At 37.3% G+C, this 23,164-nt stretch overlaps 1 protein-coding gene across 22 annotated transcripts in view; it reads left to right on the forward strand.

Annotated features, from left to right (window-relative positions):
• Positions 1-4,086: 4,086 nt before the first annotated feature.
• The window catches only part of TMCO5A (transmembrane and coiled-coil domains 5A), a 46,774-nt gene continuing 27,696 nt past the window's right edge, over positions 4,087-23,164 (forward strand). For 7 of the 22 annotated variants that reach the window (XR_004950015.1, XR_004950016.1, XM_016152155.2 and 4 more), the window contains exons 1-4: positions 4,087-4,302; positions 4,770-4,839; positions 8,154-8,273; positions 15,884-15,932. Coding sequence is in view for 7 of the 22 variants with exons in the window: in XM_016152155.2 (XP_016007641.1) it covers positions 8,198-8,273; positions 15,884-15,932 (125 nt within the window). In the remaining 15 variants the exon portion in view is untranslated. Of the gene's footprint in view, positions 4,303-4,769; positions 4,840-8,153; positions 8,274-9,120; positions 9,211-11,191; positions 15,127-15,883; positions 15,933-21,069; positions 21,147-23,164 lie in introns of those variants that run through there. The other 15 variants (XM_016152157.2, XM_036217955.1, XM_016152163.2 and 12 more) reach the window with 12 other exon arrangements.

The following is a 23,164-nucleotide window of genomic DNA, read 5'->3' on the forward strand; positions in this document are numbered from 1 at the left end:
TAGTGATTAAGAAGTGGTCTAGAGATTTTACATACAAAAATGTTCACTAAACATCACTTACAAATGTTGTCCTATTTGCTACAAATCTGGGATTGAAAAGCATGCACTACAGAGCTAGATAAAGAGCTTGAAAAAGCTGAGTTAAATAAATAGCAGACCGAATAGAGGGAAAGCGCCGTTCAAGGAGCTTGGCTTGAGAAGAGAACCGAAGGAATGAACAAGGGTCAGGATGGTGAGAAGTGGCTTAAGGGTGAGAAGAAATAAGGTTTGAAAGTCTGAAACAATATTGAGGGTTCCATTTCCTGGACATCAAAGTCTACTCTCTTCTGGGTGGCATTCGAGACAATAATATCCCTTGACCTCCAAGCCAAACTAGTCACTATTTTCTAAACTTGTTAGTGTACCTTTTCATCAGCATACCATATAGCACTTTTTTAATGCTCTTCTCTTCATCTCTACTTATAAAAATTTCACTCATTCTTCAAGATAAAGTTCAAATGGAAATTCTTTGAAGTCTTTTCTAATAAATGCCCTCTAGTTAGAATTAATCTCTACTCCACTTTGGCCTTTCATCACACCTCCGTACCACACCACGCCCTTCACTGGGTTGTCTCTGTAAATGACTGATGAAAATGACTAGATTTTTATGGCATAGACTGTAAGTTCCTCATGTTTGATATTCTCTGTAGCAATAAATATCATGCTTAGAATATAATAGGCACTTAATAAATGTTTACATATTATCAATGACATCTCATCCATATGAACCAAATCCTATGATTCTTTACCATTTGTGGAGCCATGTTGCTCCTGACCAGTAGAAATGTCCAGGATGAAGACATAATTGTCTACTCATTAGATGTTAGCTCCAAGAATGACCACATCAGCTATGTTTCTCCTTCTCTGGGTTTCAATGATGACAAAATTAAAGTCTAGAAAAATTTTTATATTACCCAAGATTACAGAATCTAAAAAATATGTGGATTTTCTAATACATAGTCCACAGATCTTTTGGCTTCACTGTAAAATAAGAAGAGACGACAAGAGCTTTGGGTTGAAAGGCCATAGTCTTTACCATATTACATTTAGTTCTTGGGGAGTTTGAATTGCTTCTCTTTTTTTCAGTAAGTACAAATTAAAAAGAAATGGAAAAGTTAACAAGATGGCAAATCCTATGCCACAGAAATAACCGGGACAGTCCTAAACTTGAAGACAAAAGATATCAGTGAATAAGTCATGAGGAGTTGAGAAAGATAGAAGCAGCAATATAAGGGTAGGAGTGGAAAGAGATGTGGAGAGAGGGTAGGAAAGGCTGACACATGTCTCTCTGCTGTCTCCCATGATCACTTAAATTCTGCTGGCTCCTCAGACCAAAAGCCTTAGTCTAATCTCTAACTCCCCTTTCTCACCTCCTCATATAATAGTCCATTAGCAAATCCTGTTGGCTCTATCTTCAACATACATTCAGAATTTGACCATTTCTCACCATTTCCACCATCATCTCTTGCCATTGAGAAATCCACCTAAGTGGTCTCCGCTTCTGCCTTTGCGGTATATTCTCAGCAGAGCGATCAGGGTAAGTCAGCTAAATGCTTGTGAGATTGCATCACTTCTCTGCTTAAAAGCTCTCTAATGGCTCCCCACCTACCTTAAGATAAGAGCTGGTGTCCTTACTGTGGCCTACGAGCCCTCCATGATGGCCCCTCATTCCCCATTAACTGTGGCTCCATCTCCCACTATTGCAATTCACTCACTCAATATCAGCCACACCGGCCTCCTCTCTAGCCTCTCTAATCCAGGCCCACTGCTGCCTCCAGATCTTTGAACTTGCTCTTTCAGGACAAGACAGAGCCTGGCTAGTTCCACAGGCTAGTTCAAAAGTCAAGTTCTTAGTGAGACCTTCCCTGGACACGTATGTCAACTGAACTCCTTTCTCCCTGTGATTCATTTGCCCAGCTTGTGTTTTCAGTATTTCCCTTAGGCCTTAGCATTGAATATTTTACTTATTTACCTTGTTTATATTCTGAAGTCCAAATAAAACATTAACTCAATAAGGGATTTTTGCCTTTTTCACTTTTTTTTTTTTATCCCTAGTGCCTGGAATGCTAATATCTAGTAGGTGGTGAATAAGTATTTGTTGAATAAACTAATGAATAAATGCACAAATTACACACTGTTCTTAATAGGCTCTTAACTTATTAAACTTTGCACCTACCTAAAGGAAAACTTTACCCACATTCTAAAATCATTTAAAACTAAACAAATTCTTCAAGAGGCAATTAAGATATTTTCTTCCAGAGGCAAATTAGATCATTTCTTACTGGCTAAAAAATTCCCTTCTTGATCACTGGAATTTATTAAGCATACCAAATTCTCAGATTTCATATGAAAGGAGGGGTGTGTGTGTGTGGGTGGGAGAGAGAGAGAGAGAGAAGGGGACAAAAGCCATGTGTTTTAGAGAGAGACTAATGTCCTTCAGACCTAAAGATTGGTAAAGACTTGATTAGCAGGCTTCAAATTATCTGGTAACTAAGAAACCAGAAAGAAGAGTTTTGACAAAACTAGAATATAAACTAATGAAATCTCCAGAAAGGACAGAAGCTACTCTCTGAAACTCAGAAGCTGTCTTTCTGGGCTTTTGGAACTCTGGGTATGATTCTTATTCTAAAAGTCAGCTCCACGATGTTTCATAATATTCATTTCAGAAATTCTCCACAAATTTCAGGCATCTTTAAGATTCAAACTTTAGTGGAAATGTTTTAATCATAGATGATACCTAGAATCTAGAAAATAATATATTTTATAAATATTATTATTAACTAATATTGAACAGAACTTTACAGCTTACAGGGCATTTTACTATGCATTGCCTTTTAGGTATATGAGATATATTTTTATATTTTGTCTTCTCTCCCAATCTTTACTACCTACTTTATCTGTATTTTCCCTGATCATGAATTTGATCTATTTTATCTATTTTTTATTTAAATCATATATGGAATAAGGTAAAAAGAATTAGCTAGCTAAATACAGTGAGTAGTTTTATAAAGTTTCATTATCCATATTTTGTGGGTAAAGAAACTGAAACCCAGAGAGTTTAAATGAATATGTCCAAGGCTACACACCTCACTAAATTATGAGATGATCTGACCCATGCTCCATCTACCAAACCACACTTCTTTTCTGTGATACGCCATCCAACCTAGTGTAATACTTTGCCCAAAATTTTAATATAGTATAAAATATCACTTGGTGTTGTGCTTATTGTACAAAGCTGCAGTATAAACTCTTCAAGTTTTCATATGTAAATCTGAGATGACCTGTCAGATTGGCCTCTCTGTACTTAGTTCTGTGCGAGCCCAATGGCTGGCATAATTGTATTCATCTTGGCTGACAGCAAGGCTATGCGAGTGCATGCACCCTCACAGGATGCCTCAATCTCTCTACCTAGTGCTTTTCCCAAGGTCCATTAGCATGCACACAAGGCTATTCTCCAAAGGGATTTCTTAGACATAAATTTAGGAATTGGAGCTATCTATGTTATCCTAGTGCGGTGCCTGGTGTACATACACTGGATGTTCAATAAGAGTAGCTGAATTGCTTTAAATGATTGAAATATTTAACATAAGGGATCCATTGATTGGTATGCTGGTCATAATAACACTCCTAGCAAGATTTGATCTATAATGATCTCATAAAACTCACATTAAAATCCAGATGGGTCAGGATGTTTCCCAGCACAACCATTCAGGCCAAGTGAGGGAATCTACAGGAAAATCTCTCAGAGGGTTTGACATGCAACCCCTGAAGTTTGGAGGATACACAGAGCCTGGAAGCTGACCTTAGTCTGGAAAGAGTGCAAATGTGTGAGGCTTGCAGGAACTGCTGCCTTTTATGGCCAAGGAGAAGAGAAGGCTTTGGCTGGAGCAGCCTGCACTTCCACAGTTTATAATGCAAAAGAGTCAGATGTTTCCTTTGAGCCAAAATAGATGCCAGGAAAAGTTGCAGGACTCCAGTTGCTATCAAAAGGCCATGCTCAAGTGGTCACCTTCCAGGATTGGGTGACTCCGACAAAAAGAACCAGGACCAGGGTCAGCCAAAGGGTACAACTCCTCTGCCAGGGAACAGTGCTATAACAGAGGTCTCTAGGAACCAAAAAAAATCTCCCATCTGCCACTCAGAGGGCTACAAAGTCATATGACCACTGCGATAATTAAGAAAGACTTTTACTTTTCATTCCTCTTCTCTTCTTCAGCTCACCCTGAACTTGAAAATTGAGTAGGACAAAGTGGAATACAGAAGGTATGCAAAAATTTATTTGTCAAAGCAAATTAACTCATCAGATTATGTACATTTAAAATAGTAGTTAACTTTCAACAAATTTGGAAATACTTTCAGCAATACTATGTATTTAGTTATTTAATGTACCTAATTTTAATAGTATTATATTTCCTTATATTATTATAGACAAATTTTGAATTAAATATCTGATTCCTCCTCATAATAAAAGTAAAAATAAAGTGAAATAAATAAAAATAAATTAAAATAAGGCGAAAATAGGCTACACATCCTCCTTCCCCACTAAAGTTTCTAAGCCTGAGTCAGGCTGGGTGTTAAGGGGTGTGAAGGTGGGGAGAGGGTCTTTAAATTGATTAGGACAGGTTGAATATACAACATTCCAGATGTTGGGGTTCCAAGTTGAGAATTCTTTCTGCTCATCGTGCTGCTTACTCACAGCAATTTTCTGTTTTCATATGCTTATCATATAGCTTATATGTCAGACCATGCAGTGCAGAGCTTAGGAGCTCTGGCTAAGGAGGCAGACAGACGTGACCTTGGGTAAGTTACTTAACTTCTATAAGCTTCAGCTTCCTCACTTGCAAAAAGAGAATGACAATAGTACTGCTTGATCAGGTTGTGGTGAAAATGTGATATGATATGTGAAGCGGTAGAAGATTTAACCAAAGATTTAACCAAAATTTATTGACTGTCTACTGTATTAGTTTCAGAGGACTGCAGGAACAAAGTACCACAAACTAGGTACCTTAGAACAACAAAAAGTTATTTTTTCAAATTTCTGGAGTTCAGAAGTCTAAAATCAAGGGGTCGTCTGAACCCTGCTCCCTCTATAGTATCTAGGGAAGATTTTGTTCCAGGCATCTCTCTTAGCCTCTCTTAGTACCTTGGCTTGGGGCAGCATAACTCTAATCCTCACAAGGCATTCTCTGCGTGTGAGTGTCTGTGCCCAAATTTTCTTTTCTAAGGGCACCAGTCATTTTGGATTAGGGACCCACCCTTCTCCAGTGTGACCTTATCACAATTGATAACATCTGCCAACAACCCTATATTCAAATGAGATCATATTCTGAGGTCCTGGGGATTAAGACTTAAACATATGAATTTTTAAGAAACATAATTGAACTCCTAATATCTATTATGTGCCAGAAACTTCTCAGTACTGGCAATCCAGAAGTGAATAAACTGTCCTTAGAGTATCTGTGTTCTAGTTGAGAAAGTCACACAATAATTTGCAAACAAATAAATAAAATAATTTCAGATAGACATAAGAGCTGTGAAGAAATTAAAATAATGAATTAGAGCAGTGGGCCTCAAATATTTTGGTCTCAGGATCCCCTTTTCCTCTTGAACCCCAAAACCTTTTGTATATGTGGGTTATATATCTGTCAGTATTTACCATTTTAGAAATTATTCTAAATATTTTATTCTATTTTATCTATTGTTCCAAGTCTAAAAATTGGTGGCATGGGTTTAATGCTTCATGTGGAAACACCAAGTTATACTAGATAAATAAATGCTTAGAGAAATGTCAAATTTTAGTGTCAACATTTGTAACTCAAAAAACATGATTTTTATACCATTGTGAAATATTGGTTCAAGTAATATCTCAAAAGTCACACCAAGCCAAACAACATCTAGCCAAATTCCTAAGCAGTATGTATCTATTGGTAGATAAATTATTGCCACTTACCTCTAAATCTGTAGCTCTCAGCCTAGCTGTACTTTATAATCACCTAGGGAGCTTTAAAATTTTGGATGACTAAACACTCCCAAACCATTTAATTCAGAATGTTTGGACATGGGTTCTGCTGAGTATTGGGGCTAATTTTCTTATTTCATCATAAATAATTAATTAAGCTACGGTAGCTATGAAGACTAAAAACCAAACATATAAGACGCTGTACAGGTGATTTTAAGCCAGGATTGAGAACCACTACTCTAGTCTAAATGAATATATACTCCAACAAGCACAGATTAATAAAACCAACCTCTCTATCAATATTCTCAGAGTCTTCAACCTGACCTCACTCTGCTCCATAGAATTATTTTGATCCAACATGAATATGAACTAGAATATGTACATTATATTAATTCCACCTGTATATAGACAGTCAAGTGATTTCAATGCTGGAAGGAAAAGTTCAGCTCTTGCTGCTTTGGAAAATGCCCAACAATCTGTCCTGCATAAAGGTTGAAATGTCAAATAATGTTACTTCCTACAAAACTGAATTAGAGAAAGACCTCAAATGTTAATATATTCAGATTTTTCCTCTGCCCTTAGAAGGTCAAATATTCACAACAGTCATAAAACCTACACTGCCCTATCCTCCCAGGATTTCTGAGGCTGCAGTAACAAATTAAAGGAAAAAATTCCATATTAAAGGAAAGTTACAGTCTAAGAAAAAGGAAGACTTCATGAAGATGCAGCTAAAGAGAAAAACGTGTCATCAATACCACATTAATAACTAATAGTTGTGCTGTGCTTTACAATTTACAAAACTCTTTTGTATCTGTCAGTTGATCTTCATAACAGTTGTATGTAGTTACTATTACTCATATTTCCATTTCCTATATAAGGAAGCAGAGATTACAAGATTACAAATGGCACAGATAAGACTTGAACTCAGGTCTTAGACAGAAAATCTTGAGCCCTTTCAACTGCCTTTCCTTGTACGAGAGAATGTAACGATGTTTCTTGAACAGGTTTTCCTGCTAGATACTACCTACAATAAAAACTTCCTTCTCAGACTACATAAATGCAAAATCTCTTTTTAAATTTTATCAATTATGATATCACTTGTAAGTCAGAAAAGATGAATTCATTCACTAAAATAATATTTTTCACCAAAGATTACTGGGCATTTTCTATTCTTTACTTTCATTAATGACGGTTTAAAACCAATAATTGTGCAGTAAAACCAGTTTGGGGCAGACTCTTCAAATGCTAGACAGAATTTTTTAAAGACTATTTTTCTCAGTATTGTCTCTAAAGTAAGTAAAATAAACTGTAATAACTAAAAAATCTCACCAAACAGACATGAATGCAATCGCCCCTAGGCAATGATTCTGCATCAAATAAATAGGTACACAACTAAATGAAAGAAAAAAGCTCTAGCATTTCATCTAAAAATTCAATCTGACAAAGAATAATGGTAACCCACATGAGAGGTAGTTCTTTGAGTAATAGCGATGAATATGAAATGCCCAATTTTAAATAACATTCTTGGCTCTTTGTAATAATAATAAAATGATTCTCTTTAGTTTGTGTTCTCATGTAGAGGCTAAGGGAGAAATAGCCCTCAGAGAAACAAGATGGCAGGGACACTCTCTCTTTTCATATTAATCCCCAAAACAGCAGTCAATTTTTACAGAATCAAACAGCCAAGTGAAGACTGGACAAAATAAGAGACCAAGAGCAAAAGAAAAGCAGATGCTTTGGCTAGAACGCAGGCTATAAATGTTGGTTTCCCAGGATTTCGATAGCAGGAGTGTTTATCTTATTGAAAGCAGAGTCTAATTGAATAAAAGAGTTTTTAAAATAGTGGGCCATTAATTAGGCGGCATGGGGTAAAGGAGGGATGCAGTAATGTAGGAGGCTTCTGGGAGCCACAGGCTGCACTCATCGATTTTGTCAGGATGCCAGGGGAATGAGAGAGCTGAATGCTTTGCCTCTTCTGGAAACCTACCTGATACATTTGGAAGTGGCTTCCCCGTGCGCTGCCTCTGTTCAAATCATCCCATAATTACTCTGGCACAGTAAGCTGCGAACTTGGCGGGCTCTGAGAGATATCAGATGTTTTTCTCATGTTTGCTGAACCTCTCTTAGACAAATTTTGCATTGTTTTTTGTGTCAGTTTTATCGTGGAACATCGTGTTGCCATCTGGGAAGAAAAACAACATGGTAGAGGAGCAGCTGGTGAATGGTGATGGCCAAATAAACATTGGCAGGCACCCGCCATTAGGTGAGATAAGAGGTATGGGCAGCTGCCAACACAGACAATCCCTCACCACTGGAACATCTTTCACTGTCCTCTTCTCTCTTATCTTCATTCAAATTCATGGCAATTTTTCATTCAGAGGCTCAAGCTCTCCAAGTTTCAGGTATTGGGCTTTCCCTTCTTTGTCCTAAAGAAACAAGAAAGACCTACAAAGTGCCCTACCAATCGAATTTCTTTCCCTGGGTAGGACAATGGGCTTCTTGAAACAAGGGTAAAGCTTCTGATACCTTAACAGAAAGGTACCAAAAGCCTTGCCAAACTTCTCATCAGTATTTGCTGCTTTCAAACCCTTAAATCTTTTAAGGACCGTAAGTATTGGTAAATCAATGTACATAATAATAATATGTCTTTGGAGGCAGGGCAGCAAGGGGAAGTAGGTCACACTTGATTAACAAAGTTATCACTCATACTTACTTGTTTCCAAAATATAATTTTTCCATTGTAACATTTCTAGAATTACACTTCTGCACACTTCAAATAGATGTCTAAAAAAAATCTAACAACCTCCAGGCAGCAGAAAAAGTTATGCTATGCCAATCATCATCAGTGTCTGCACATGTGCAAATTGGTGAACATTCAAAGGTGAAAATTCATCCCACCACCTCAGTCATGTTACATCTATTGTTGAAACTGACATGGTTGAATTTTTAATTTAAATTAGGATTCCAAGTTTTGGCTTCAAATATCTTCAAAAGATTACACTGACTACAACATTCATTTTTTAAAGCTGTTCGATTGACAGGAATTTGTTTTATATAGGCAATATGATCAGAGGCAATGAAAATTACTAAATCACTCAAAATAACTCAACACTTTTTATTAGTAGAGGTTGGAATGTTGAGAGACTGACCTTCAAGCTAGAGCATCTACCTGAGAAAAACCTGACTGACTTTCAATACATAATTTAATTAAGGTAAGAATTAAATATATAAAATGAATAATAGAAATGTGAATAAATAATGTAGTGATATATAATATACAAAATATAATTAATAAATATAATAATATATAATGTAATTAATATTATATATCATTTCCCCTTAATTGAATTATATATTGAATATATATTCAATAATATATAACATTGAATATATATTATATATCATTTTTCATGTGTATGAATTTAATAAGAAAGGAAATGGTAATGCTAACAAAACCCTAGAACTCTCAATAAGATTATATTCTAAGTCTAAAAAATGATGAGGTTGCAAGCAAGAAAAACAGTGTACCACCATGACATTTATGAAGGCCAGTGACTGAAAAACCTTGAATACTGAAGTGAAAAAAGCTTGAACACAAATTTTGATTGTGATAATAATGAAAATGGCATAAAATTTTATACATCATTGATTATTTTAGAAAGTATACATAAAACCTATGTTACTTCCACCACCACCAAAAAAAAAAGTCTGATGATACCAGAGGAAATAGGCTAACTTTCAGAATTGTTGGAAACCATCTAATTCATTTCTTTGTTTTAAAAAGTAAGGTCCTAATATTCCCCAGATCACCTGTGATATAATTCAAACTAGAAATTATGAGCAAAGCAAGGGGACTTCATATAAAAGAGAATGAGAGAATGTGAAATGAAATGTTTTGACCTGAGGGATAGGTCAAATTATGACCAATCCTCAGAACAAGTTTTCTGGAAAAATCCCCTCTACTATATCAACCTTCATTTAAATGTCTATGATTAAACATGATCAAGAAGAGTTCTAGGAAAATCCGAAAGACAAAAACATAGAGAAAACTTCCTAAAAGTCTGTTTAGATTCATTTCGATATTATTCATAAGAAAAGTCAGTCATTCTGAATGTTTCAATAAATAATATAATTTACGTGTAGCTACACTCTTTTGTGAATGTACTATTCATTCTTTTGACATCTGTCTGGTAAGTATATGACAATTGTTATTACCCTGATTTGGGCTCCAATGAAATTAATTGAGTTAGTGTCTCCTTATATTTTTAACTTAGAAATTTTGAGATTGTAATCCATTAGTCAATAATCCTTAATCTATGAACGCCATAAAATTTTTGCCTACAGACCACTCTTAACATTTACAAGAATATTGTCCTAGAGCAGCAGGGAAATATTTCCTAAAGTGAAACTAAAATTGTCCAAAAAAAAAAGCACTTCCTCTTCCCTTCTTGAGCATGTATCTACTATGTATATAACACTGGATAGACTCTGCAATAATGACAAGCTATTCCTAGCTTCATTTTGCTGATGGAGAAATTGAATCCTAAAAGATGATAAATAACATGCCCCAAGTTCAAGAAGCTCAAAAACTCAGAAAACCTATCTCTAAGGCCTATAACCTTAACTGCTATGTTGTGGTGCAAGGTGTTTAATAATTAAGTACCAAATTAGTGGCATATTGATGATGTTATGACTTTTAAGTCAGTTGATATAATTCAGGTAGGCTTCCTGGAAGAGCTGGAAAATGAACAGGGCCTTGATGCATCAGTAGGCTCGGTAAAGGTAGATTCAGTCAAAGAGTCAACAAATAAAACAAAACTGAAAAGCAACTACTGGACAACAAGGAAGGGTGACACACGAGGAAATAAGTAGAATTTTGTAGAAGGCCTGCAAGAGAAGAAATTGAAATTGGAATTACAGGCTGGCCAAGGCAGTGCAAATCAATTTGTAAACGATGGATGTCCCCGTTGGAAAGCTTCCAGGGACACACAGCAATATGAACAGGAAGTAGTTCCCCCTTGAGTAAGTCAGTGCCTTCCTGAGAAGGGTAATAATAGCCTCACTGCTCAGTGGGGCCCAGATGACAAAATGCAAGAAGGCGACAGAGCTAATATGATCGTTGCATGATAAATTAGAGAATATAATCACATGGAAATGTTTTACCCCAAAAGACAGGATCTTGTCACTTAACAGGATCAATGAAGAAAGAAGCATATCCCTGGCCACTGAGAAGCACCCAGAGCTGATGAATTTCCGACTTGTTGAGAGTGAGATGATTTTGACAAAGCTACAAATTCATCTTCTCACCCACCAGAACGGCTCTGTTAACAACAGAATCGCATAGGAACAGTATAAAATGTAATGATTAAGTAACCCCAAATCCAAGAATGCAACAATACAGCTACATAAATTAAAGTTCAGGCTTCCCAGATTTAAGATGTCTATGGTAGGAAAATCTTTTCACATCAACATTAGCAAAGGGAGCTCACTGAGTTTGAAAAATTAATTAAAGCATCATGAGTAAAAAAACAAAAAAGATGCTAACATCGCACACTTACAAAGCCAGGCCTGGTCAGCAAAAGGGGATACTTGGGAGGGAAAGAGTCTCTGCCACAAGGTAGACATAGGTGGGAACCCTACAGGCTATAAAACCTGTTTAAATATGGAAGGCAATTTATTCTCACCTTAAATTGACAGCTTGTGCCTTAGACTCTGGGACCCTAAACTCTGGAAAAGCAAATGCAAAGAACTAAGAGCTATTGGGCTTAACAATGAACTTAAAAAATGGGATAATATTTTATTTATACCAAAATCCCCAGTCCCAAGTACCATGCCTAACAAATATTAAAAATTTCATAAAAATGTGATTCTTAAACAGAGGCATAATTTCCCTTCTAAGATTCTGTGAACTATGGTAGAGACAGAATAGAATAAGCCTTAACACAGGGATAAAATGGATATCACTTAACTGTTGTTATCTGAGGAAGGCAGGGGGCCCCTTCTTTCACTAAACTTCTCCAGCCCCTCATGTCGGGCTCAAATGTGACTATTAAAGGGTCATTTCTCAGTGCAGGTTTCACTTTCTCTCCTGGGCAAATGGCCCTGGAACCAGCAACTTCATGATATCTAAGTGATGTCACTCTGAAGCATGAGTGGCATTAACAACCTGATTTGGACATGTCAAAAGCAGGCGGCGGGGAGGGGCAAAAAGAACATATACTATCTACTTAATTTGCCCTGAGCTCCAAATACAGAAGACTGTATCTTTTATAACATATAGGCACCACCATATTTTAAAGCAGTAAAAATGTTTGCATTCTCTGACCCTATTCCCCCCTTTTTTACTCTCTCCTTCCTTTCAATTGCCCCTTAATCACAGCTCCAGGAGAGCCCATGGGTACAGGTAGCTGCTCTGGGTAAAACAGGCTCTGTTGTGGCAGGTAAAACTCTTAGCTCTAGACATTTCTATTCCCTCCCTTTCAAGCTACATGCCATTTATTTGCCCCACCAAATATCAAAGCATATTACATAGCTACAATAACTAAAATGCTGTGGTGCTGGCATTAGGATAGAAAGGAAAAAGGTCAATGGATTGCTTAGAAATAGAAAGTAGTGTTTATTAAAATTTATTTATTGTAAATGTGATAACCCAAATCGGTTTCAGCAATAAATATTACTGAAATATTTAGCTACAGTTTGGCTTTTAAATCTATTTAATTCATATTCTATTTAAAAGGTAAGAGCAAAACTATAAACCAGAAAAATTTTTTTAAAATATAAAGTAATTTTTTATCTACTTTGGCTTTTTAAGCTTTAAATAATTGCAGACAAAATTCAATTTGACAACATAAGAGTTTGTCTTTATATCAGAAAACACCTTGAACAAATTTAAAGTATAATAGCTATCTAGTTTTATTTTGTATTGTTTTATTTTTTGTTTTTGTTTTATTTTGGTAATAGTACATCTACATTTATTCAGGCAAACAGTGCTTCCTCTTGGCTTATTTGGGTCTATCTCCATTCCCCCCCCCCCAAAAATGAATGAGCGAGGGAAGTGTGTGGCCACATTCTATATTCTTGGGCAGAATGCCTGTTTCAAGAATGAACACATGGCCATGTCCACCCAGTGAGACTCAATTTAAGAGACTGTACTAGAATGACTAGGAAAGAGAATCCTCATTCACTGGTATGACAGAAAGGGCTGACTCTCTCCATGGTTATATACCACCATTAAAAAAAAGTCTGCCTGAATTAGGTCAACCCAGAGGAAATCTGAGCTGAGGGACAGACTCTGAGTCTGGATGATGCTGTTAAGTCCCTGAACTTAGCTCTACCTGAAGGCAATTCTCTGAAGTCTTCAGCAAGGAAATAAATTCCCATTTTTGTTCAGCTAATTTGAAGTGGCTTTCTATCTCTTATAACTAAAAAAAAAGCATTAAAACTCAAAATAAGGGGGGGGGGAAATATACATTGCATAAGGATGGTAATTGTCTGAATATTTAAATTACTCATAAAATTGAGAAGTATTTTACCACATAAAAGAGCACTTTAATAAGGATAAAATGGTGAATAAACATGAAAATTTTAAATACACCATATTAATAATCAAAGAAATAAAATTAAAACATATTTTAGGTAACATTTTTCACCTATAAAGTTTACCAAAAAGTTGTGATAATCATCTAAAATGGTAGCAAAGATAAGACAGATCACTCTCAAGCACTGCTTGTGGGAGTCTAAATCTGCACAGACACTTTGTTGGTTCAAGGGCCTTCCGGGTAAAACTAAAATTGGCCCATTTCTGGAGGGCAGGGGGAGACCAAAGAAAGATACAGGCCACTCCAGATTCATATGTGGCAGTTTTAATCAGCAAGGGAACTTACATCCAAGGCTCCAAGACAAATAGATCTCCACACAGGCCTGACCGAATCTTAAAGTTTATCTAGAGGCCTTAACTGGGCTCAGTTACGTATACAGTCAGTTTCAGATGGTCTCAAAGACACATTAGTCTCTTATGGCACGTCCTTAAAAATGGCTCCCATTGTTGGAGGGGGTGAGACGCCTCCAATTGCCTAGGTTCAGCAACCGAGTCAATCATTGGTCACATCCTCTCAATGACCTCCTCCAACAACTTTTTAAAGAACTATTGGACAAGACATAATACAGACACTTAAAGGCTCTAGCACTTTATTAAAATAATTCCACATTTAGGAATTTATCCTAAGGAATAATCTAAAATAGAGATAAACATTATGTATAAAAAACTTCAAAAATCATATCATTAAACTGACATTCACAAAAAGTTTTAAAAGCATAGAAAAAAATTTTCATTAAATCCTCAAGTCAAAAAGACAGTAAATGAACTTGTGTTTAATATGATTGTGACTGAAAGATTATGTAGGCAGAGAAAAATATGGAAGAAAATAAACCAATGTTCATGGGACTATCATTGGGTGATCAGGTAATATATTTTTTCTTCTACTACCCTTCTAAATTTTCCAAATTGCATACAATAAGTATAATTTTGATAATCAGAGGAAATTTTTTAAATTCCTTATGAACAGTTACTTGCCTCATGGTCCCACTTCCTCAGAAGTATGTAGAATCTTGAAGGGTACAGAAGGTCACAGATTCAAAGCGTGCTCTGACAGGGATTTCAGAGGTGATACAGATCACTATTGCCCCTAACAGCTATCACTCCTACAGCGTCTCTGACAGACAGATGTTCATTCTCTATTTGAAGATCTGAAGTGAGAACGGAAGGGGCAATGCACATAAGAGGGGCAATGCACAAAGCTCATTCCTATGCAAGAGGGGCTCATAACTAAGTGATAGAAAGTTCCTCCTTACATTGACTCAGCATCTTTTGCTGAACTAACTTATGGTGACTTACCTCTTGGTAACATCAAATCATTAATTATAGTTCTATTCTCTGGAGGATAAATATCATGTCATGAGAAGATCGTGGCTTTATCATTGGATAGATCAAAGTTTGAGTATCTGCTACACCATTGCACTAGTATTATGATCAACAACTCTGAGCTTCTGTTTCCTCACTTGTAAATTGGAGATAATGATACCCGTCTCTCAGACAAGTAAAAGAAATCCCATGTGATTACCCACCTAACGTAAGTATACACAGGAATTATCGAATGTTAATTCTCTATTCTCTCATCCCGAAGGCCAAACACATTGCCCAGAATACAACAAGAATCCAAAAACATTTCTTTAGAGTGAAAGGTTTCTCAAACAGCTGTGACTCCACCCAGGCAAAAAAATAATCTACCCACATTTCTCTGTCATGTCTTTAAGAATGCAACAGGAGAATGTGAGGTGATGATTTATGAAATTTGGTATGCAATATATTTTAGCTTTACTCTGAATTACTAGTCTAAAAAAAAAAGAGAGAGAGAGAAAATAGATCTGATCAGTCCTGCTAATATTATTCTTGAACTCATGCTGCACTTAGAGATCACCCTCCCTTCATAACTGCTCATGAGCTATCTACTTAGTATTCTAGTCAAGAATTATGCAATGGCATCAAAATCACTAAGTTATAGTTTCAAAATCACTTTCCTATTTTTTTATTTGATTTTGTGACATTTTCTCTGAAACATCTCAATGAATTTCAAGAAAAAAAGTGAAACAACAACAAAAAATAAGCACTCTTAGTGATGATTAAAAGGTCATCAGAGATTACATTTGTTGGTTATTTGCATCCTGGGATATAATGTAACAGGGCCTGAAGATCTGAACTTACTTAAAGTACATTGGTACTCTCTATCTTCAAACTTTCAATTCTACTCTGTCCAGGAGGGAGATCAGGTACTCAGAGCCAACAAGAGCATAATGTGACTTTTGTTTTCTCTGTTAACATTGCACCAGATGCCCTTGAAAGTAGTCTCATCGATCTGGCCTCCTGCTGGGATTTCTGGTAAGCCTCTCCCTTTTTGGACCAGCAAATTTACCTAAATGATTCATATTGGTTTCTGCCCATTCAGCTCTGGTTATCTGACTCTGGTTTCATTCTTTTAGGACAGGAACAGTGATAGTAATTTTGATACTCTTTACCTAGTCTTTTAAAAGATTAAAGACACATATTAAGTGGGAATTTTCCATTTTTCCCAGAACTGCATTCAAGTTCATAGCTGAAAACTAGAATATGCTAAGACTCCTATATTCCATTATATAGAATATTCCTGTAGGGCTTACTAATTGGCATCGGTTTAGAACAAGCCTTACTACCAACCATTACTGTCTCTTCCTGGGCTATGTAAGAAGAGAATTTAGAGGGTAGTGAGGAGAGTAGCCTTTTAAAGAGACACTGTTCCATGAAGGAGAAGGAAAGTACATTATCTTGTTACCGAAACCAAGAGAAGGGAGTTCAAAGGGAATTCATGTTAAGAATAGGAGTGACTACACAAAGGAAAAATGCAAAATTCATTTTCCAGTTGGTAATCTGTTTGACCACCACACCTGGGCTACCTGAGCCAAGGAAAAGAATTGGAGGGCATGGTAAGCTGGTGGAAGAGGCAGCCATCTGCCCCACTATTTGTCATGTCATAGATGAATGACTTCCCTAAGGCACAAGGAAAAGTTGCTGAAATCCAGACTTGTCTTCCCAGATTTCACCACGAAGGGTGGCCACCAGGAAAGGGGATCTCAGTTTTGGGGTGGAGAGTTTTTGGAGGGGCTAAGAGAGTGAAAAAGTTAAAGCTGGATCTCTCACATCAGGAACCATGGATTAGGAAGGGAAGGACTTTGGAGACCTTTGGAAGAATTCACATGAGAAGACCAGCAACTACATGCCTGCTACACAGAAGCCATTAATTATTACCCTGAGCCAAACAAATGCAGGCAACTAACAAAGCAGCAAACTTGGCCTCGCCACAGGCAGTTAAATAAGGAAGCATTTGCCATCGTCCCTCTTCTTCTACAATGCCTGAACATGACAGAAAAACTCCTGGCCAGAAGATAGAGGAGGGGGAATAAAGAAAGGAAAAGAGCTTTGAATTTAATTGAAAATTCAAATTTTGAAACAACACAAGACTATTCTACTTATTAATTAAAAGTGACCAAAACATTCTGCAATCTAGCCAAAATGTTATTAAGGTAACTGTTATTAATTGCATACGATTAGGCACAGTGAAGAAAAACAGTAATTGGAAGGTTATACCCAAATGAATTAAAACTCTTTGACAAACATATTTAGTTTTATCTCCCCATGCTTTCCTCTTCTTTTAGAATGAGAACAGCCAGATTATCGGTATTTGTTGTTCTCTCCCTTTTTCTCTTTTGTCTGAATTTTACTGTGGCTGTGCACTCAGGATAGGTATGCTTCTTGGTGGTCCTTACAGCAGTGCAATAAAAATCTGAAGCAAGAATCCTCAAAGGATCTCTGTTCTTCCTTTGCACTATAAGAATTCAACCATGCCAGGAGCTTCTGTGTGGACTATCCAGGACAAGACAGTTGCAGGGCCTTCATCAGATGGATGGGGTAGAACTGTGATTATATAAACATTCAAAGAGAGTGCTGGAACTCCTTGGCAGTGTAAAATACAAAGGGAATTCACCCTGATGGGAGGATTGAGGTGCTTGTTGCAGTGGAGGGCCGGGGTTGATTTTGAAAATCACTGACATCACTTATAATATTTTCAACCCATTCCCATTATAATATGCACCCAAATTTCACTAGAAGAGATGATATAGGAAATCAAAGTGGTGGGGAAGTAAATTACTAAATTAAATAAATTAGGAAATCAATAGGCATAACAAGAAAATGAAAACTAAAGATCAGATTATTGTAAACAACAACAACAACAACAACTAAAAATAGTTGTAGCTGGTCGGAAGAGAATTCTTCCCCAGGTCACCAGAGTAGCACTAACAACCCTACAGGGGGACATTCACTTCCAGAGTTGTGCTGCCCTAAGGCAACAAGAAATCCTGCAGCCTGCAGGAAAGTTAGCCCACCTCATCAAGGAAAGTCGGCCTAAAGAAAGGAAGCTAGAAAGCAGCAAGCACAGACTGGAGCAAAACACATGCTCAATAAGTAGTTGTTAAATGAGAATGAATGGTGGAATAGGACTTTCAGGGACATCAAAGAGAACGTAAACTAAAGACCTTGCCAAGAAAGGGATTTTATAAATTACATTGATAGGAATTTGACAAAAGAATGCTTTCATACTACTTCCTTTTATTATTTATTAATAATAAATTAATATTAATTTTGGTTATATTGAATCCCCAGGCTAACTGTGGTCTGAAAGATTTAATAAATGAATTATCAACGGTTGAAAACGGAGCATCTGTATTTTAGCTGGGTATTTCAAAATCTTAGACCAAAGTCATAAGTAATGGGAATTCCAAGCACTACTACAAGGACAAGAAAAGCCTTTTTGAGGGTGGACTGCATATTTATAAAATCCATAACAATAGTGGCAACTTAGTATTATACATTAATATGCTATTCTACAAAGCTGTTTTTTGACCAATGTTATCAAGGCAAATGTTTTGAGTTTTTCATTTGTTTTATACTCACTGGTGACAAATTTGAGCTAATTCAACACATGGCTCAAACCTTCTGTGATTACTAAATAAATAAAACAATAAAGCCATAGCTACAGGATGCTCAGGTCTGAATTTTTTAAAGCCTAACATGAAATTTCCTATAGCCCACAGATAAAATAAATTTGGCAAGTTCTGTTTCAGAATACTCCAGCTGAGTACTTCATATCCAACTATTTGTAGAAACCCTGAAGTGATATGTAGAAACCCTGAGTGTTCACTTCTCCATTTTGACTGTTTTCCATTGTTTGAAGAGAGAGAGAAAGGGAGAGAGAGAGACAGAGACAGAGACAAAGACAGAGACAGAGGTGTGAATCTCCTGCTACAGAACTTACAGAAAATTAAAACAGTACATTCAAAACTAAGTAATACTTAGTTGGAAATTCAAAATACCTCCAAAGTATAGTATGTTTTGTAAATTGCTCAAGGAATTGGTCTAGGATGCCATATCTAGCATGACTAGGGACAGTACAACTGCAAAGCAAATAACATGCACTTTCACCCTCAAAGACCTGGGAAATAAACAGACAAAATATCTGAGAGCTTAAAATTTAGCTGTGGGAAATTTACTGCAGCTAAATAGAGAAGAAAACAGATAATCCCAGGGGAAGCAAGTACATGGCAATGTAGGATGCAATTAAGAGCAGTGGCAAAGTAATTCACCATTACTATTTTATTTAATCCAGTCACTCTGGGCAAAGGTACTCTCTACTTTAGTATCTGGGGAATTCAGGGATTTCCTGCACAAAGACCCATCAGTTGAAGGGCGATGTGACAGAGGATTCAGAGAGATTGGTTGGCTAATGGATGGGGAATAATTTCTCCCAGACCGCTCCCTGTTGAAACCATTGGAAATCGAGTCGCCCTTCAGATCATCTGTATGCCTGTTTCTTTTTTCCATTTTCAATTTATAATAACAATAACGACCTAGACATAGGACATTTCCTGGGCTTTAATGACTGTCTGAGGTTAATGGCCCTCAACTACACCTCAGGCCATCAACCCCTCCTAGCTGGTCATTAATCTCCAGGAAATATCCTGTTCCAGGGTCATTATTGTTTCAATATCAACTATACCTTAAAAGCTTTATGGATTCTGCAAATACAGATCTCTTGCCAACAGAGGTTATAAAACCTGTTTAGAATTCTGAAATTATCTTGAGTTTGACCTCTCAGAGATATTTTGTTCAAAAATGAAATTGGCTTAAGAAAACATTCAACTTTATCTTTGTTTATTTACATTTTCTCAGGAAAGAGTACTATTAAATATTACAGGGACCCAAACAAAAATCAATGAATACTATAAGAAAAAGATTAGCTTTAAAGGGAATCACCCTCTCTTCTGAACAGTAACATAACTCAGCATTTGAGAACACTGTTATTTGTGAAAATAGCTCCCTTAAATGATATATGTATTTAAGTGTCACTAGACTACAGCCCAAGCATAGAATTTTCAAAATACATCCTATTCTAAAATTTCATTTTTTTACTTTCATAATAAGTATCCTAATTTATACATTAATATTTTTGCAACAAGCATTCTACCCACAGCAGAATATTCCATATGAGGAGGGACCATTGAGACATGGGTGAAATACAGCTTCTAGAAGGAGCAGCTATTAAGATTCCGCTTCAATAGCAAAGAGGAGGGTGGTTGCCCAGGAAGCATTTGAAATCTAGGGAGCTGATACAGACAAAGGAGAAGGACAGGGCAGGTATTTGGAACCAAAGAAATTCAACAAATGGTAATCAGAGCATGCCCCAGTAAATAGGCACACCATACATAACTGGGGACTTGGGCAGATGTGGAAGCACTGAATGGGCCCTGGTTTGGGGTCAGAAGTCCATGCAGAGAGGTTCTGACAAGAACAGAGTCTAGCTGCAGGTTGCTGGTCACGGGAATGAGGCACAAGCTGAGGTGCCAGACCAGGAGCACAAAGTCAGACAAAACAGAAAGGCAATCAACTGGATTCTGTTGAGTTAAGATTTCCATGATTAGTGAAGGAGTGACCCTGGAGCCTGACTCAGAGCTGAATCCTGTAGCTGTCTGGCCATGGAGCAGAAAAATCGTTCAGGTCACACTCAGCTATCCACTCCAATATTAGATTTTCAAACAAAAATAAAAGACACTTTTCTTTGAAATGTCACTTGAAGATTTTACTCTAGGTCACGTAAATGTGAAAACTGCAAGACATTAAAGTGGAGAATAGAAGAAAAGACTAGCCTCCCAGAATTTTCACATTAACTCTTCATTAGAGAGAAATAAATCATTTAACTTATAGAAAATAAAATGATGTTATTGTTTTTCTACCTGACTGCTATTATGAAATTTTCTGTAAGCACAAAGTTGGCATGCAAATTGCTACTGGACTATTTTAACAGAGAAATTAAGAAAGCATAAAACAAAAGGTGAATTTGAAACAGACCCTGAGAAAAGGATTTAAGTGTAAATAGTTTATTTGGAAAACTCATTAAATGATTCTTAAACCCCTCACCTACTTTTAGAATTAAAGTTGAGCCAAGACTGGAAGGAAGATTTCTTCAGAGGTCCATACTATGAGTCAACACCCACAATGAGGAGGGTAGGTATGCCCCACCCCCAACCTAGTGAGGTGCAAGTTCCACAGGGAAGGATGGGAGAGCTGCTTCTCACTTTCCTCAAGATGAATGACGTATGCCCCAAACATGTCCATGTCCTAATGTTCAGTGAACATGTTACTGCTTATGGCAAAAGTTCATTGCAGATGTGATTAAGGATCTGGAAATGGGGAGATTATCCAGCTTATCTAGATGGGCCAGAAGTAATCATAAGGGTCCTTCTAAGAGGGAGGCAGGAGGGTCAGAGCAAGAGAAGGCAACATGATAATGAAAGGGAAGGTCAGAGAACCAGAGATCTGAAGAGTCTACGCTGCTGGCATTGAAAATGAAGGACGAGGCCATGAGCCTTGAATGTGATAGCCTTTGCAAGCTGCGAAGACTAGGAAAAATTTTTTTCTCAGTTTCATACACATTTTCTCTTTTATTTGTAGAAGTTTTTTCCGCCTACCTGGATGGGCTACTCAGCCCATCTCCCTCTACTCTGGCTCTGTTAAGGACATCAACACTCTCCCAAACCATGGAGCACAAACTCTGGAGACATCTGATTCAAGCACCCCCTCAAGTTCTGGGCCACATTTCTTTGTAACATTTCACAAGTTTTGTTTTCCCATCTCACCACCAGCACCCTATATCAGGCCCTTGAGTGTTCTCCCCTGGACAACTGTAAATACACCTAATCGGCATTTTCATCCTTGCACATCAGGTCTCAAGCCACAAGTAAGTGGGGTGCACAGAACTCCCTTGCCCTCCACCACTAGTGGCCTCTTGTGCTCATCCCTGGAAGTCTCTTTCATTTTAACTCCCAGGACAAAATGGAACACAGATTCTTTCCTAGAGCCTCCAGAAGGAATGCAGGTCTGCCAACATTTGATTTTACCTAGCGAGATTTCTAACCTCCAGAACTGTAATACTAAGTTTGTGTTGTGTTAATCCACGAAGCTCGTGGTAATTTCTTATAGCAGCAATAGGAAATGAATACAACAAAAGAACATTTTTAGGGAGCCTGCCAGGAGATCTTACTGTGTGTCCTCTAAAGCACAGGAAACACTGGGAACCACTGTCTGACTCTCATCTAGAAAATCTAAGGATATGACACAGGTTAGCTAACTGCACTGACAGCAGAGTAAACAAGTAAAAATTGATCTGTGTTTCTGAGCTTGTTTAGACAAAGAATATATAAATGTGTGCTGCCTAAATAGAATTATCTTAGGTCTAATTCATTAAAGTCATTTGCAGGGCCAGCTTTACGGGCCTGGGACTTGTGCAGTCACACAGAGACATGCTTTCAGAAGAAACCTGTGCTTGGTTTAATATCCTGCTTTCACTGGCTTGAAATTCTCAATAATTTTTGAGCGAGGAGTCAGTGGTACATGTTTATTTTACACTGAGTTCAGCAAGTTATATAGCCAGGCCTGGCCACCTAGAAGGCCCAGAGACCAGCAGAGAGAAGCTGGCAAAATGATAAGTCATAGTGGCTGAGAGGAAAGCAAATGAACAGCAGAATCAGACATGTAATTGTCTAGGTCAGAGCTAGAGATTCCAGGCACACCGTGATAGTGGTTGGGCAACCTCCACAAACTTTCTAAGGGCATCTCCGAGAAAGAATCAGGTTGAAACACCAACCGGGCCTCAGGGGACAGGGTGCCAATGCATAACAGTATCAGTCAAGTAAGGACTCTAAAGTCGCCCCTTCCTCTCCTACCTGGGAGGTGTCTGAAAGTGTGGCCAGTTTGGTGAGAAGGAGGAGTAGATGTGCTCCATGTGGAAAGATATGTCAACTGAACCCATTTCCAGTTGCAGCCTTTCCACCTGACAGTAGGCCTCAGCTGCAAGAGGGCAGAAACCTCAACCATACATCAAGCTGAGAGTTTTGATTATGACGTGGTACTAGATCATTTGATTACTGAACTGGAACATTGTTTTATGACTGAAAGCAACCAGAAAATGTCATATAATTGCCCAATTTCCATTTGGGGGGGAAAATTAGCCCCAATGAAAACAA

Source organism: Rousettus aegyptiacus, unplaced genomic scaffold, assembly GCF_014176215.1.
Source record: "Rousettus aegyptiacus isolate mRouAeg1 unplaced genomic scaffold, mRouAeg1.p scaffold_m13_p_3, whole genome shotgun sequence".
Lineage (NCBI taxonomy): Eukaryota > Metazoa > Chordata > Mammalia > Chiroptera > Pteropodidae > Rousettus > Rousettus aegyptiacus.